At 47.5% G+C, this 16,282-nt stretch overlaps 1 protein-coding gene across 3 annotated transcripts in view; it reads right to left on the bottom strand.

The window, feature by feature from the left end:
* The window catches only part of LOC128788211 (collagen alpha-1(VII) chain-like), a 108,141-nt gene that overhangs the window by 46,803 nt on the left and 45,056 nt on the right, over positions 1-16,282 (bottom strand). For all 3 annotated transcript variants that reach the window (XM_053943109.1, XM_053943110.1, XM_053943112.1), the window contains 23 exons: positions 15,489-15,612; positions 14,153-14,296; positions 12,931-13,121; positions 12,428-12,496; positions 11,800-11,880; positions 11,693-11,719; positions 11,449-11,493; positions 10,749-10,817; positions 10,576-10,653; positions 9,865-9,891; positions 9,654-9,707; positions 8,944-9,015; positions 8,639-8,698; positions 8,431-8,466; positions 7,897-7,932; positions 7,610-7,645; positions 7,010-7,042; positions 5,710-5,772; positions 5,318-5,377; positions 4,609-4,644; positions 3,346-3,408; positions 1,267-1,311; positions 965-1,036 (listed from right to left, as the gene is read on the bottom strand). In XM_053943109.1, coding sequence (XP_053799084.1) covers positions 965-1,036; positions 1,267-1,311; positions 3,346-3,408; positions 4,609-4,644; positions 5,318-5,377; positions 5,710-5,772; positions 7,010-7,042; positions 7,610-7,645; positions 7,897-7,932; positions 8,431-8,466; positions 8,639-8,698; positions 8,944-9,015; positions 9,654-9,707; positions 9,865-9,891; positions 10,576-10,653; positions 10,749-10,817; positions 11,449-11,493; positions 11,693-11,719; positions 11,800-11,880; positions 12,428-12,496; positions 12,931-13,121; positions 14,153-14,296; positions 15,489-15,612 — 1,521 coding nt within the window. The remainder of the gene's footprint in view (positions 1-964; positions 1,037-1,266; positions 1,312-3,345; positions 3,409-4,608; positions 4,645-5,317; positions 5,378-5,709; positions 5,773-7,009; positions 7,043-7,609; positions 7,646-7,896; positions 7,933-8,430; positions 8,467-8,638; positions 8,699-8,943; positions 9,016-9,653; positions 9,708-9,864; positions 9,892-10,575; positions 10,654-10,748; positions 10,818-11,448; positions 11,494-11,692; positions 11,720-11,799; positions 11,881-12,427; positions 12,497-12,930; positions 13,122-14,152; positions 14,297-15,488; positions 15,613-16,282) is intronic.

Here is a 16,282-nt window from a genome sequence, read left to right as displayed (position 1 = left end):
AGAGGGACCAACCAACCCTTTCTTGTGTCTCCCTAATTCCTGTTTTTAGGTTAAATCTGGGGCAAACTCTTCACTGGAAGCTTGGCCACCAGAAGGGCTCACGTTCCCGGGAGTTTTCCTGCTTTTCCTGGCTTTTCCTTTGCTATCCCACCTGGAATAATGGAATTACCTCTTGTGCAACCCAAATTTTGCTTTTATTTCCCTGCCACCACGTCTTGGCTGAGGAAGCAACACCATTTCTTTGGGAAAGCCCTGGGATTGGATCTGTTTTGGATCCTGCAGCTTTTCTCCCAATCCCACTTCTCCTGTGACTCAGGACACGAGTCCTGCAGGCAAATCAGGAATTTGGCAGGAATGGCTGCAAAGGATCTATCCAAAGACACCCTTTGGAACTCTGGGAATGAGTTTTTCCTCCCAGCATGGCAAAATTTCTTGGGAATTGCTGCTGTGGCTGCTCTGCCTCGTGTCCTTCCCTGTCCCCACAAAATAAACAGCAAGAGTAAATAAAATTAAAAATAAATAAAATTATTTTAAAATAATTAAAACAAATAATTAAATGGGATAAGCTAAATAATTTGATAGAATAAATGGAATTAAGTAAATTAAATAATAAAGCAAATTAAATAATTAAATTACAAATTTAAACTCTCAATTCTTGTTGAAATGGCCAGAGGGAAAAAAGGGTGGGAGTTGGGGAGGAGCTGCTTTGATATTTTTGGGAATCTCCTGAACAGGATTTAGGTAAAGTCATGAGAAACTTGGCAATATTTTCCCTGATTTTTTTTTTTCCCCCCACGGGGATGAAAAAAGGATGGAGTGAATCCATCTCTGCTGCATCTACCCATGTTGGATCCATCCAACCCCAATCCGAAGAAATAAATATTATTTACTTATAATGTTTGGAATAAATAAAATCTCTCCCAAAATCCACCCTCTCCCAGCTGCTCGTTCAGGGTTTCCTTACATCCTTTCCAGGTTCTCCTGGATCTCCTTTCATTCCTTGCTCTCCAGGTCGTCCTGGGATTCCAGGAGGACCCTGCAAGAAGAGATTGAGAGAAAAAAAAAATCCCAAAAAGAGCCCGAGCAGCAGCTCAGAAAAGGAAAATTGCAAGGAAAATATATTTTTTTTCCCACAGGAAAGGAATATTTGGAAGTGGATATTTCCAAGTGAGGGCTCCCGTTGGGGTGGAGAAGGGAAACAGAGCAGCCCCACCACTCTCCAGGGCAGGAAATTACAATAATAGTGAGAAAAAATTGAATTATTACCCTGATTCCTCTCACTCCTGGCTCTCCAGGGACTCCAGCTTCTCCCTAAAAGAGAGGAGCAGCTTTCCACATGCTTTTCCATCAAGTGACAGGGATTTTATTGCACTTAAACCTGGAGGAAATGGTTTAAAGGGAGAGAACCAAGTCCACCAAACATTCCAGGGGCTCTAATGGATGTAAAATCTCTTTAGCCCTGCTTAATGCTTGGAAAACTGGGATAGAGGTTTTGGGATATCTGGGATGTCTTAAATTAGGGATGGTGTTTTACAGCATTCCCATAAATGAGGAAAAAGGGGCACAAGGTGTGGGGTGACTGGAATATTTAAGTTTAGGAATAGGATGAGGTGATTTCCATCAAATCCCCCTGTTCTGAGCTCCAGGAATGTTTGGATAATGATGTCGGGGACAGGGTGGGATTGTTGGAGTGTCCTGTGCAGGGCCAGGGGTTGGACTGGATGATCCTGGTGGGTCCCTTCCAACTCGGGATATTTGGGATATAACACTCTGTTTTCAGCATCTCCCAGGGAAAAAAACCAAAAAACCAAACCGAAAAAAAAAAAAAAACAACCCCCCCCAAAAAAAACCCAAACTGACCACAGGGATATCCCGAACTGACCACAGGGATATCCCAAACTGACCACAGGGATATCCCGAACTGACCACAGGGATATCCTGAACTGACCACAGGGATATTCCAAACTGACCACAGGGATATCCCAAACTGACCACAGGGATATCCTGAACTGACCACAGGGATATTCCAAACTGACCACAGGGATATCCTGAACTGACCTCAGGGATATCCTGAACTGACCACAGGGATATTCCAAACTGACCACAGGGATATCCTGAACTGACCACAGGGATATCCCGAACTGACCACAGGGATATTCCAAACTGACCACAGGGATATCCCGAACTGACCACAGGGATATTCCAAACTGACCTCAGGGATATCCCGAACTGACCTCTGGGATATCCCAAACTGACCACAGGGATATCCCAAACTGACCACAGGGATATCCCGAACTGACCACAGGGATATCCCAAACTGACCACAGGGATATCCTGATCTGACCACAGGGATATCCCAAACTGACCACAGGGATATCCTGATCTGACCTCAGGGATATCCCGAACTGTCCACAGGGATATCCCAAACTGACCACAGGGATATTCCAGATCATGTGACATCAAGCTCCATGTATAAAAATCCGTTTTTCCAGAAGCCAGTCAGGATGTTTTTGTGAGAGGCCATCTTGTTTTTATGAGGGCCCATCTTGTTTCTGTGAGGGGCCACCTACTTTTGTAAGGGCCCATCTTGATTTTTGTGAGGGCCCATCTTGATTTTTGTGAGGGCCCATCCTGTTTTTTGTGAGGGCCCATCCTGTTTTCTGTGAGGGCCCATCCTGTTTTCTGTGAGGGCCCATCCTGTTTGTTGTGAGGGCCCATCCTGTTTTCTGTGAGGAACCACCTCATTCAATCCCAAGAGGGAACTCTTAATAGGGTTCCTATTCCATTTCCAGAGACCAACCCAGCCCTCAGAGCTGAGGAAAGCTCTTTGCTGGGGTCAGGAGAAATTTCTAGAAGCCTGTTCTGCTGTTTTTGTGAGGACCCACCTTGTTTGGCCATAAGAGGGAAATATTTGGGCAGTTCTCTGGGGATCAGGGAGCTGGGCTCCATGATTTTTACGGATCCTTTCCAAGCTGAGATCATCTGAGGCTCAGAACCAGAAGTGACCCCTCAGGGCTGGTGTGGCTGCACCTCGAGCTAAATCCACATCAAGCAGATGTGACAAAAAAATCCTGATCAAAGAATCCCAGAATGGTTTGGGTTGGAAGGGACCTTAAATCCCCTCCAGGGACACCTCCCCCTGTCCCAGGCTGCTCCAGCCCCAGTGTCCAGCCTGGCCTTGGGCATTCCAGGGATGCAGGGGCAGCCCCAGCTGCTCTGGGCACTGATGTTGAATAACAAGGAAGAAAAGTTGTCCCTTGTTTGTCATTTCAGGGCAGAGCCGGGGTTGTTGGCTGGTCCCAAAGGATCAGCAGCTCCATCCCCCTGGATCCTGCCTTTACTCACATCTTTTCCTCTGAGCCCGGCCTCTCCTGGTTCTCCAGGGAATCCTGGTTCACCTCTCTCCCCCTAAAGGAAACAAGACTTGTCACATTCCTGTCCTGCATTCCAGAGCCCTCCCACTTCAGACACTGCGGGGGCAGATTCCAGCAGCACATCCATGGTCATGGAGTTGCTTCCACAATCCTGGGTGAAGGTTGGGCTCAGAGCACTTACCCTGTGCTAGGAAGGGTTGGGATTGTAGGTTTTGTAGTATTAATATTTATTTTATTTTGATTTATTTAATAATATATGTTTATAGTATTTCAATTTATTTAATTATAGTATTATTATTTTTGTAGGGTTACCGGCCTGGAAAGCATCCAACTCTAACCTCATCTATCCATACTCCACAGTCACCCCTGGAATTCACTCAGGACAGAATCTGTTGAGCTTCTCCACCTCCAGGAGCAGCTCAGATTAGCAGAGACTTGAGATGGATCCAGTCTTGGACACAGGATCAATTCCCCTTCCACGTTTTAGTTTTTGTTCCCATTTAAATCAGCTGAGCTCTCACGGATGGGTCCTCATCTGCTCTGTTTGATGTTTGTCCCACAAGGTCGTGGATTTGATCCCATTTCCTTAAGAGCTGGGTTGGATGATCCTTGTGGGTCTGTCCCAACTCAGAATATTCCATGAAATCTGGGAAATTTGTGACACCACCTCTCCAGGCCTTCTCCCAACCCACCTTTCCTTGCCTCCACTTTGCAACCTCGTTAACACATCTCGTCAACACCTCCTGGCTTGGCTGCATCCCACTTTGTGACATCCCATTTGTCCATGCCCTGGAAGCTGATCCGGCCTAAATACTCCATTCACTGATCTATGGAACAATTCCCAAACCCAAACCCTCCTCCAGCCAAGCCTGGGGGGGGATCCCTGTTTGAGGAATGCCCACAGCGAAACACTCACTGAACAAATTCCACAGGTGGGATCTCTTTTCCAGAAATTTCTCCACTGGTTTTGAACTTTTCCTGGGAAAAATCCTGCAGGTGAGGATTAGCAGGAATCTTTTAAGGCCTGATCAAAGATGTTGGAACATGTAAGACCACATGGTTCCACCCCTATCCATGGCAGGGACACCTTCCACTATCCCAGGCTGCTCCAAGCCCCAGTGTCCAACCTGGCCTTGGACACTTCCAGGGATCCAGGGGCAGCCCCAGCTGCTCTGGGAATTCTGTGCCAGGGCCTCACCTCCCTCACAAGGCACAAAGCTTTCCATGGACTCACCTTCTGACCTGGCTTCCCAGACAATCCCACATTTCCCTGCAGAAACACAGAAGGAATGACACAGGTAAGATAATTCCAGTTAAAAGGGGAAAACCGGGAATGTCCCACGAGGGGCTGTGCCAAGTGCACCCTGTCCAGAGGTGTCTCCTGTCTCCCCCACTTTGAAGCCATCAATATTTTCAGCTTCTCACCCCTCTTCCAAAGATACTCATCCATAACATTGGGATTTGCCAATTTTTGCTGGATTAAAATGAATGGGACTGTGATGTCCCTGGAGAAAGGGACAGCAAGGATTAACCCAACCCTTCCTGGACATCAGTGGAGTCATAGGGGAGCCACCAAGACCTTCCTAGACACAAAAGTCAGGAAGATGAAGAACAAGGTGACTTTCAGGAGGGGAAATAATTGGAAATGGGACTTCCTTGGATTCTGTCAGTTGAGCACTGACCGTCCGTGTTTTCCTCCAGTCACGAGGAATTCTCCACATTTTGGGGGATCCCACCTTTGCACCTGACCTGAGGACAGAGCTCACGGCCCTGTCACCCCAGACCTCCACAGGGTCACCAGCCTGGTTCCTTGTCACCTCCCCAGTGCTCATCTCCTCAGGGCCAACAAATCCATGGAGGTGACGGCGAGATTTTGTCCCTAAACCTCCTGGTTTGTCCCCTGGGCCCTTCCCATTCCACACCCACCCCACTGTCCCACTCACCCTGTCACCAATGTCTCCCTTTAGCCCAGGCTGGCCGGGAATTCCAAATCCTGGACTTCCCTGGAAAAAACAAAGGGATACAGGGTCTTGCCAAGGCAGCTTTTCCAAGCTCAGGAGAAATCTCCCCAGAGCAGGAAAAGCCAGAGCAGATCCAAGGTACTTCCATCCCCATGGAGAACCAAGGAGCTGAGCTTTTATTCCCTCCCTGATTTCCTTTCCAGGAGCGTTGGGTTTCTACACATCCCTGGATTCCTGGATGGATGACCTGGGGAGGAATTCCATCTCCCTCAGAATTTCCTTGGTGGCCACAAAAAAAAAAAAAAAAAAAAAAAAAAAAAAAAAAAAATTAAAAAAAAATCCTTTTATCCCTAAAGGAAGTGCAAGGTCATCACCTTCTCCCCTTTTTCTCCTGGGATTCCTTTGTCTCCTTGTGGTCCAGCTGGTCCGGGATCTCCCTGGAATAAAAGACACACCTGAAACCAGGAATATCCTGCAGGAAGCCAAGCCCTGTTCCCACGACTCCTTAGGGCTGCATTTTGCACTTCTAATGCACCCTGGAAAAAATTCCTTTGCCAAACCCACCCATCCATCCAATCCACCCTGGATTCATAAGGAATTTTTTCCATGGCACCCGCCTTCTGCCATCCCAAATTCATCACAGTTGTTGCCACACCACGTAGCACCATAAAAACAATTTTACTGGGTTAAAATGAATAAAATGAGCACCTGTCATTTCTCTGCAGGTTGTCAATGAAATATCACAAATAATAATAAAAAAATTCAGATATTCCAGGCCACAAGGCCACAGCAAAATTCCTAGGACACCACTTAAGCTCAGCCTAAAAGAAAAGAGGGATTTTTGCCAGCCAAGGTTAAGCAGTCTGGGCAGTAGGACCAAGAAAAGGAGGTGATTCCAACATCAAATCCCAGCAAAAAAAGTCAAAATTCCTTGTGTCTGTGGAATGAGGGGGGTCGGAAGCACTGAAGGGAATTTCCATGGAAAAGCCATGTGGAATCAGTCCTGGAGTAAAACTTTCTCACAGAGAGGATGGCAATGAGAAAGCAAGACTGGGAAAAAAAAAAAAAAAAAAAAAGTTTAAAAAATCGATTTAAAATACTCCAGGTCACTTTCCACCTCAAAGCCACCGAGAAAGTGATTGGAATTCTCTAAAGGAGCTGGAAAATATGGACAATTCAGCCAGGGAACAGCTCCTTGGTTTGGGAAATTCAGTTTTCCCTCCATGAGGCCAAACTCTGCATCAGGGGCCTAAAAATGTGAGAATTCTCCATCCGTGGGAATTCTCAGCACAGGAGACCTGAGCCAGCTTTGGAATGGGCAGGAGGTGGGATTGGAGACCTCCAGGAATCCCTTCCAGCCTCTTCCATCCCTGATTTTAGCTTCCCTTGGCTGGAAGTGTCTTCTGGGATTGGGCTGGATCTGCACTTGAGTGATGTCTCCCTTCTGAAATCCCAGATTTCCCCCTGGATTAAGGCTAGAATGGGAATACCGGGTACAAAACGTGAATAAAAGCAAGAGAAATATCCCCAGGACAAGACTTTTCCAAGCTCTCCTCTCTTGTCAATCACAAGGGAATTCAGGAAACATGGAACAACCTCTGCTTTTCTAGGAATAGAATTTACCTTTTCAAACAGTGCCAATTAGTTAATTAATTAATTAAATGTCAGTCTTACCCTGACACCTTTCTTGCCTGGAGGTCCCAAAATCTGAGGAGAAGAAGAAATCACAGAAATCCTCTGTTTAAAAAAATTTGATCTAATTTCATTTTAAAAATCTATTTTTCGTGGAGATTTTGAGATTCCTTTTCCAAAGCAGGGAATGTTACGGGATAAAAATTGTTATGGGATAAGAATTATTATGGGATAAGAAATCTTATGGCCCACAGAGGTGGCCACCACCGAGGTTTCTCCTTAAAGCTGGAATTTGGAGGGACATGGAGAGCTGTGGGTGTCCAGCAGGGCTCATCCCTGTGGATGAGGAGCTTGAGCAGGGACAGGCCTGGAGCACACGGATTCAGTGGTGGGAATTTTTATCCTTATGTTTCCTGGAGAGCAGTGAAGCTCCTTTGAGGGGACAGTGGGAATATTGGGAATAAAGGAAGTGGAGCAAGGGAGAAGAGGACAAATTTGGCGGGGGGGGGGGGGGGGGGTCAGGGAAATGGTGTGGGTGTCCTTCCCGTGGTTCTGTGGGACACAACTCTTGGAATTCTGGCATTTTGGGATTCAAGCTGCACAGCTGAAGGACAAGAAGGGCCCTAAACCACTCCAAGTTACCTCCAAGGCTGGAGCACCTGGAAATCCTGGATTTCCCTGCAAGGCAAACGGAAGGAATGGTGGCCAATGGAATGAAAAATGTGAGGCAGGGAAAGCTTTTCTTCTCATCCCTTTCCCACCATTTATTCCTTAAAAATGCCTAAGAGTCATCTCAGAAGCACAAGAGCCAAGGAGAGGGGAGAACTGAGCTCGAGGACATCCCTGCTGGAACCCACAGGGAACAAGCTGGGAAAAATCAGGATAATTCCACCTGAGCTGGCCACATGTTCTCTTACTGCTCTACTCACTTGGTCTCCCTTCTGCCCTGGAGGTCCTGGGATTCCCTGGAAGAGATCAGAAGGGAATTTCCACCAGAATGAAAACAGATCCAACATTTTTGGCTCCTGCTGCCGTCCAGAGGGAGGGAGGGAAGGATGGAGCTCTTCTTCCCAATTTTCAATTAATGACAGGACAGCTCTTCCAGCCTGGGACTCTGGAGTCCCCCTGGCCACAAAAGTGCCATTTATTATTTAAAATATCCCACCTTGCTGCCATTCCAGGTCTCTCCTTGGCAGCAAGGGATTCCAGAGTCCAGGCACTGGAAAATGATTCCCTTTCTTTGCTTTTGAGCCTGGAAGGCTCCAGGCCAGGCTGGTGTGGTTGAAGGTGCCCCTGGATGAGGTGGCCTTGGAAGGTCACTTCCAACCCAAACCATTCCATGATCCAACGATTCCCACAGGAATTATGATGATGATTCCTTATGACGGTGGTTAGGGGCAGAAAATTTCCTTGGAAATTGAATTCCAGGCCTGGGAACTCGGGTTCAGGATTTCAGCACCCACCTTTGGTCCTGGTGCTCCTGGAGGTCCCACCATTCCCTGAAAACAACAGAGGAAACAGTGAAAGCTCCAAAATCTTCCCTTCTCTCACCCTTTCCATGAGGAACCACGGGATTCCGAGAAAAAACCTAAATATTGGAGAAGACTCTGGAGAGAGTGAACACTCTGAGAGGATTTTAATGCAAATCTCACTGCAAGATTCCCAACCCACCTGCTCTCCTTCTTCCCCCTTCATGCCAGCAGTGCCAGGAATGCCAATTCCTGCCATTCCCTGCAAGGAAAGCACAGAACCCTCAGGAATGCTGATCCCAGAGCACCCATTCCTGCCCAGATTTCTGCTCCAGAGTCTTTCTTAGCAAAACAGGAGGGGAGAGATTTCCTCTGGAAATGTTTGGCTCTGAGCAGAGGCAATGAATTCCAGGAATGTTGGGACATCCCAAAATGCCTTCCCATAGGTCTACCTTGCTATTCCTGTCATTTTTCCCTCTGGGCTGAGGGATTCAGGAAATATCCCACCTTCTCTCCCTGTGGTCCAGGCAGTCCAGGAGCCCCATGGAGCCCCACAGGGCCTGGCAAACCAGGTTTTCCCTGGAAAGGAAGGAACATCATCAAATCTCTTTTTTTTTTTTCTCCAAACTGGAAAGGTTTATTTTTAATTCAGCAGAAAAATATTTATCCTGATCTGTCCATCTGAGCAGTTCCCTTAAAACTGAGGAATTGCAGAGCTGTCTGTGCATTCCCAGATTTCCTTTTCCCTTACAAATAATGAATCTCTGGCTTTACTCAGGAAGGGAAAACAATGGGAGACAGAGGCTGGCAGCCCACGTTGGTCTGGAATGGTGAATCCACACCCATGGAAAGGGCTGATTTATGGGATATGGCTCTCCATTATGGCAAAAACAACCAAAAACAGATCCAGGAAGGATGGAAAACAGCACAGGGATGTTATCCTTCAGATCGAGCCATTTGTAACACAGGGAATTCCCAAACCAATCCTGGTCTCTTGTATTCCCAGTAATCCTCCATAGATTTCTCCTATCTCCCCTTGAACTCAAACTTCCCACAGCCCAAACCTCCTTGTGGGATGATTTCTGGGAAGAACCATCCCTTCCCTTGTTTTGGATCTGCTGCCAGTTCGGGCCATTTGTTGTGCCATGCTCTTGATCCACATTTTTCCCTCCTCTGGATCTGTCCCAGTTTTTCCCTGACTTCCTGGGACCACTCACCGGCTCTCCCGTGTCTCCTCTGTCACCTTTGAGGCCACTCCTCCCACGGGGACCCTGCATGAAGCACAGGAAAAGTCTCACTCCATGATCCCTTAATGGATCTCCATGGAATTTTGGGAAGTTTGGAAGCCAGAACTTCCTGGGCAGCTTGGAAATAATTATGGAAAAAAGGCTTTTCGTCCCAAAGTGAAAGCTGACCTCAGGTACTCACCCTGATTCCTGAATCCCCTGGTTCACCCTGAAACAGAAAGGACGAGGAGAATTCCCATGGGATGGGCATTTAGGGGCTCCTCACCAAACTTCATCCCAGCAAAGAAATCCTGCAGCCTGACAATTCAAGAGAGCAAAATTCCCACTCCCACTGGAAGGCAGAGATTTAGGAGAGGTCTCCAGACACTTCCACCTGCAATATTTGGTGTTGGGTCTCCTTTTCCTGTGGGCTTAGCTTTTATATTTTTCACATTCTGAGCTGCTTTAGTGTGTGGGTCTGAGCTTCACATTATGGGATGGTGAGCTCTGTGCACAGAGCAGGGAGACAAAACAATTCCTGCTCCAGCTGGGCACCAAGGACAAATGATCCAAAGCTCAGGCCCAGGAGCACAAACAGCGTGGGCTGGAGAGAGAAAAACAAGCAGGATGGGAGTGCCTGGGCTAAAGCTGGAATGGGACAATGAACTGCAAGGTGCAAATGGAGCAGAGCTGATCCCAGTGAGAGCCCCCGGGAGCGCTCGTGCATTTTGGGACCATTTTGGTTCCTCTTGGCTGCAGCCCTGGCTGGGCTCTGGTGCTGCCCAAGGTGGATCCATGCAGGAGATCCTTGGAATAAATCCCTGCTTTGTTCTTTAGCTCTGCCCAGCCTCTGCTCCAGCTCAGCCTTCTCAAGGCGTCAGTGGCACATCCCAGAACTGTGCTGCAAACTCACCTTGATGGAGATTCCTGGTGGCCCTGGAGAACCTGGTGGTCCTGGAACCCCAGGAACCCCCGGCTGCCCCTTCTGTCCCTGCAACAAGGAAAAGCGGGAGAGGGAGGGATTTGGGATCTCTCCCAGCCCTTGGGAAGCTGAAGGCTCCCCCACACCTGGGGTTTGATACTCACAGGGGGTCCAGGCTGCCCATTCCGGCCAGGAATCACCTCCACTCCTCCCAGGACATAGCCTGGCTCTCCCTGTGGATAAAGGCACCTTGGGAGATCCAGGAGCAGATCGGGTGATTTTGGGGCAATTCCATCAACCCAAAGCACCTGGTACCCAAAACCACGTGGCCATGACCTGAGTTTTGCTTGCTGGCATGGAAAAAAATTAATCCCAAGGAAAAAATGGAGGTTTGCTTTCAGCAGGATCTATTCCTGATCTTCATCTGCACAGACAGCTCGGAGGGATGCAAGGAAAGAGGAGGAATGGAGACTGGGAGAAGGGCAGGAAGCTCCTCCTGGGATCTGCCCCCAGTAAATTTTGAAATATTTTAGTGTCCTAAATGTATTAAACCAGGTTTGTTAATAATGGAAACTCAGAAAGGCAGAATGACCCCACCTTCTTCTGTAATTAATTAACTAATTACTAACTTTTAATTAATTAACTAATTAATTGTGCCCAGAATTTGGAATTAGGATTGAGCACTTTTCTCCATAAAGACATAAAATTTCTTAGGGAAACTCCCCAAGATTAAGTCTGGCAGTGTAGGATTAGGTAGACACAGCTTAAAAATTCACATTTGCCAAAGATCCCGGTGAAAATGTTTGGAAAAGAGAACAACAAAGAAATGAATTTTTCCCAGTGAAATCCAGGAATGGAACTCACTCTGTCTCCTTTTGGCCCCGTGGGCCCTGGATAGCCTGGAGATCCCTGGAATTAAAAATAAATTCTGCAGTATTAAACAGAAAAACGCCCTCAAGACCATGGGTGCTGATCCCTGGAAGTGTCCAAGGCCAGGCTGGATGGGGCTTGGAGCAGCCTGGACAGTGGGAGGTGTCCCTGCCCATGGAATGGGATGAGTTTTAAGGTCCCTTCCAACCCAAACCACCCCGGGATTCCAAATACTCACAACGTCACCTTGGCTGCCAGGGAGCCCCTGCAAAACAGGACAGAGGGATGCTGGTCACTTTTCTCTGGAACTGCCCTTTGGAAAAGTTTGTTAGAACCAATCCATACCATGATTCCAGGGGGACCGGGAGGACCCGGCCGGCCCGGCCTGCCCGGCAGCCCAGGAATGCCGTCCTTCCCAGGGAGACCCTAAAAACATGGAAAAGAACAGCGTGGGGGGGATGACCTCAGACCTGCAAACCCAAACAGCTTCATGCAGCACCCTAACACTTGAGAGCATTCCCAAATCCCAGAGCTGTCCCTTTTCCTGGATTTTCAAAGCCAGCGTGGAGCAGGAAGAGCAAAACATCGACAGAAAAGATCTGAGAGTGATCCTTTGCTCGAACTCTTCCTTGGTCATAATTTGGTTGTATCCCAGAGGGCAGGGATGGATGGGATATTAGGAAGGAATTCCTGGCTGGGAGGGTGGGGAGGGGCTGGAATGGAATTCCCAGAGAAGCTGTGGCTGTCCCACCCCTGGAATTATCCAAGGCCAGGGCTGGACAGAGTAACCTGGGATAACAGAAGGTGTTGAGGTTGGAACTGGATGATCTTTCAAGTCCCTTCCAACCCAAACCATTCCAAGATTCCATGATATTAATTATCCAAGTGGATCACGCTGTGGGGCCATTCCCTTAAGAGCTGGACTCGATGATCCATGTGGGTCCCTTCCAACTGAGAATATTCCGTGACTCACCCGCTCCCCTTTCTCTCCCTTCGTGGTGTGGGGGTCATAACCCCTGTGAGCTGCTGAGCCCCTGGAGATCTTCAGTGGAAAAGAGGAAAAAAAAAGATTTATCAGGGAATTAATATCCACCAAAGGATGGCAAATAAACTGGAGTGACCAGGAAAATACAGACTAAAACATTTCTTGGCTTAGGCAAAAAAAAAAGGGAAAAGCAAAGTTGACCATTCAGGCATTTAAAGTATATTCCTATGAATTTATAATGTGAATTTTTAATATATCTAAGTGTTCTGCAGTGGCTTTATCCACTGAAACATTCCCAGCTCTATCCTGGTTTCCCCAGTTCCACTCCCTGGATTTCAAAGGTTTCTTTAGGGCTGGACAGTGAGGTCAGGATGGGTGGGACACAGTGTCCTAAATCCACTCTGATTCTGCTCTGAAACGTCCCTCAGGGAAGATTTTCCTTGTGCCTGACCCACTCCAAGCTGGATTTACTCCCAGGAGTAGGAACTCACCTTTCCCAGTGGGATTTGGGTTCCTGGAAGCCGAGGATCAGAACAAATGGCTTCTATCAGCTCTTGGAGGATTTGGGAGAAGTCATCGAAGGTGCTGACGTAGAAAACGTCCTGGGGGTTCTGCTGCAGCAAGATCCTGTGGAGCTCCACGGGGTCAGCTCCTGACACCCCCACAGCAACGACACGGAGCCCTGGAATGACATGGATTCCACCACTCCTAATTCCTGGGATCAGAGTTTCCAAACCCCTACCTGGTAAAAAGGATCAGGTAGAAGGCACAGGGAAGTCGCCTGGAGCTGGGTGTGAGTTACAGCAAACCAAGACAGGGTGGGGAGAGAAAAGAGAAAGGATAAAGGAGGGAAGGAACAGGGCTCTCAAAGTGACTCCTCACACAGTGCACCACCCTCAACCCCCTGGAAATTCATGGAGAGCCAAGGAAAACACAACAGGGTAACCTCAACTTCCTGGAAATTCATGGAGAACCAAGGGAAACCCAACTGGGCAAACTCAAACCCCCAGAAATTCCTGGAGAGCTGAGGGAAACACAACAGGGTAACCTCAAACCCCTGGAAATTCATGGAGAACTGAGGAAAACCCAACTGGGCAACCTCAACCCTCTGGAAATTCATGGAGAAATGAGGGAAACACAACAGGGTAACATCAACCCTCTGGAAATTCATGGAGAACTGAAGGGAAACCCAACTGGGCAACCTCAAACCCCTGGAAATTCATGGAGAAACATGGAAACAGAATGGGGCAACATCAACCTCCTGGAAATTGGATAACCAAGGGAAACCCAACTGGGCAACCTCAACCCTCTGGAAATTCATGGAGAACTGAGGGAAACCCAACTGGGCAACCTCAAACCCCTGGAAATTCATGGAGAACTGAGGGAAACACAACAGGGTAACCTCAAAGCCCTGGAAATTCATGGAGAACCAAGGGAATCCCAAGTGGGCAACCTCAACCCTCTGGAAAATCATGGAGAACTGAGGGAAACACAACAGAGTAAACTCAATCCTCTGGAAATTCATGGAGAACCAAGGGAAACATGACTGCACAACCTCAAACCCCTGGAAATTCATGGAGAACCAAGGGAAACATGACTGCACAACCTCAAACCCCTGGAAATTCATGGAGAACCAAGGGAAACCCAACTGGGCAACCTCAAACCCCTGGAAATTCATGGAGAACTGAGGGAAACACAACTGGGAACTCCTACCCAAAGCATGGGCTGCTCTGGCTGGGGACACCACGTCATCCTGGGATTGTCCATCGGTCACGAGCACCAGGATGTGAGGAAAGCCTGGTCTCATCCCTCTGGAGGGCTGGAATAATTCCTTTAGCACGTAGGATATGGCATGGCCTGAGCAGACAGGGAGAAGAGACAGGGTGGGAGTCTGGATTAATTCCACAGGTTTGGACTCTGGATCTCCTTCCATGGGTGGAGGATGAAGGGAATTCCTCAAAAGTGGAAAGCCCTGGGTATGGGACAATGTCTTTTGGAGGATAACAGCAGGAAATCAGCTTGGCTGGAACAGTTTTGGTGGTATCAGCAGATAGTTTTGGAAAAGGGGAACCAAAATATTCAGAAAATTGAAGCACTTTTCTTACACTTCTGGAATAAAATCCACAGAATTCCTGTTTCCAAATGCCTTTGGAAAGACCAAGAAAGTTTCACAAAGAAATCTCCCAGATTGAAATGGTCAAGAAGCTCCAAAACACCATGGAAAGATTCCTACATGGAGTAAAATGTCTTTATTGACACAAACTCCATAAAAAGAAGAATTAGAGGCAAGGTTACCCAGGAATTTCCAGCCTGACCAATTCCATGCCTTCTTTCCCTAAGCAATCCCATGAAAATTCCTGTATTTTGACTATTCCTGTTTTTTTGTGTTCTTGTCCAATACCACTGAGGCAGGATGAGGGATTTGGGTGCCTCAAATGTGAAGAATTCATTGAAAAATTACAAAATTATAGAATATTCCAAGTTGGAAAGGATCCACAAGGATCATTGAGTCCAATTCCTGAATGGGCCATAGGGGGATCAAATCTTGGGAGTTACTGGCACCAGGTTCCAACCAATTGGGCTAAGCAATTAAATTAAAATTAACCATCTTTAATTTACCATTCCTGGTTGTGTTGCTCCAGGGAACCAGGTATTCCCAGTGTTCAGCTGGGAATGAGCACATGGAAAGTGTTGTCCCTCTCTGAGCTTTTTAAATGAGACAAAATATCTGGATTTCAGGAATGCAAGAATGCTTCACATCAGCCATTCTCATGTTTATGGTGTAAAAGCCTCCCTCAAGTGCAAGCAAAATCATAAAATAGTGAGGAAAACCCGGGGGAAAAACCAGGACATGGATAAAGCACCATGTGGTTGGGAAAACCACTCCTGAAAATCAAATTTAATCCGTTCTCAAATTTAGAACAACTTTAAGCACAACGTTCCCACCAAGGAAGTGGCTCCAAACCACTCAGAGAAATGTTCTCCTTGGCTTCCAGGTTCTGTCCTGGGCCAGAAGCATCATCCCAGGTGTCCAAGTCCCTTCCCAGACCTGTTTTGGTGTTGCCTCCGGTGTAGCTCAGCCCTTTGATGGCTCTGAGGGCTCCGTTGCGGTCGCGGTGTTGGTTGAAGTGAAAAGCTGCCCTGGGCTCCTCGCTGTACTGAGCAACAGCAACCTGCCAAAAACAGGGATTAAAACCCCCAGATCCACAGGAACTGGGACAAACTGCCTCGAGTCAGAGCGTGGGAATGGGAAGAGGTTGAATTCTCTGGGAAAAGGGAGTCAGATCCTCACCTAAATCAAATTTTTTTATGTTCCCAGAGTTATTTGTTGACCCAGGGTAACTTCATCATTCACCTAAAACCTCCAAGCAGAGTCCAAGAAATTCCCATTTCCGGCTCAACTTAAACCAAGCTCTGTAACTCTCCCTTCCTAATTTAAATTAAATAAATGACCCCAAATAAATGAGGAACTGAGTCTTCCCATTGGCTTTGCTGTCATTAAATCCTTCAGGCTTCATTTGCCCTGCAGATGATTCCCATCATCACCTGGGGCTTTGGTTTGTTGGAGGAGGGAGCTGCTGGGACATCCTGCAATTCCCACTTGGATCCATACCTGGATTTCAAACCATCCCCACTCTGGATTTCCCAACAATTCCCCACTCTGGATTCCCAACAATTCTCCCTCTGGATTCCCAACAATTCTCCCTCTGGATTTCCCAACCATCCCCACTACGGATTCCCAACAATTCCCCACTCTGGATTTCCAACAATTCTCCCTCTGGATTTCCCAACCATCCCCACTACGGATTCCCAACAATTCCCCACTCTCCATTTCCCAACTGT

Source organism: Vidua chalybeata, chromosome 5 (genome assembly GCF_026979565.1).
Source record: "Vidua chalybeata isolate OUT-0048 chromosome 5, bVidCha1 merged haplotype, whole genome shotgun sequence".
NCBI classification, from domain to species: Eukaryota; Metazoa; Chordata; class Aves; order Passeriformes; family Viduidae; genus Vidua; species Vidua chalybeata.
This window is presented reverse-complemented; position numbering and strand designations above follow the sequence as displayed.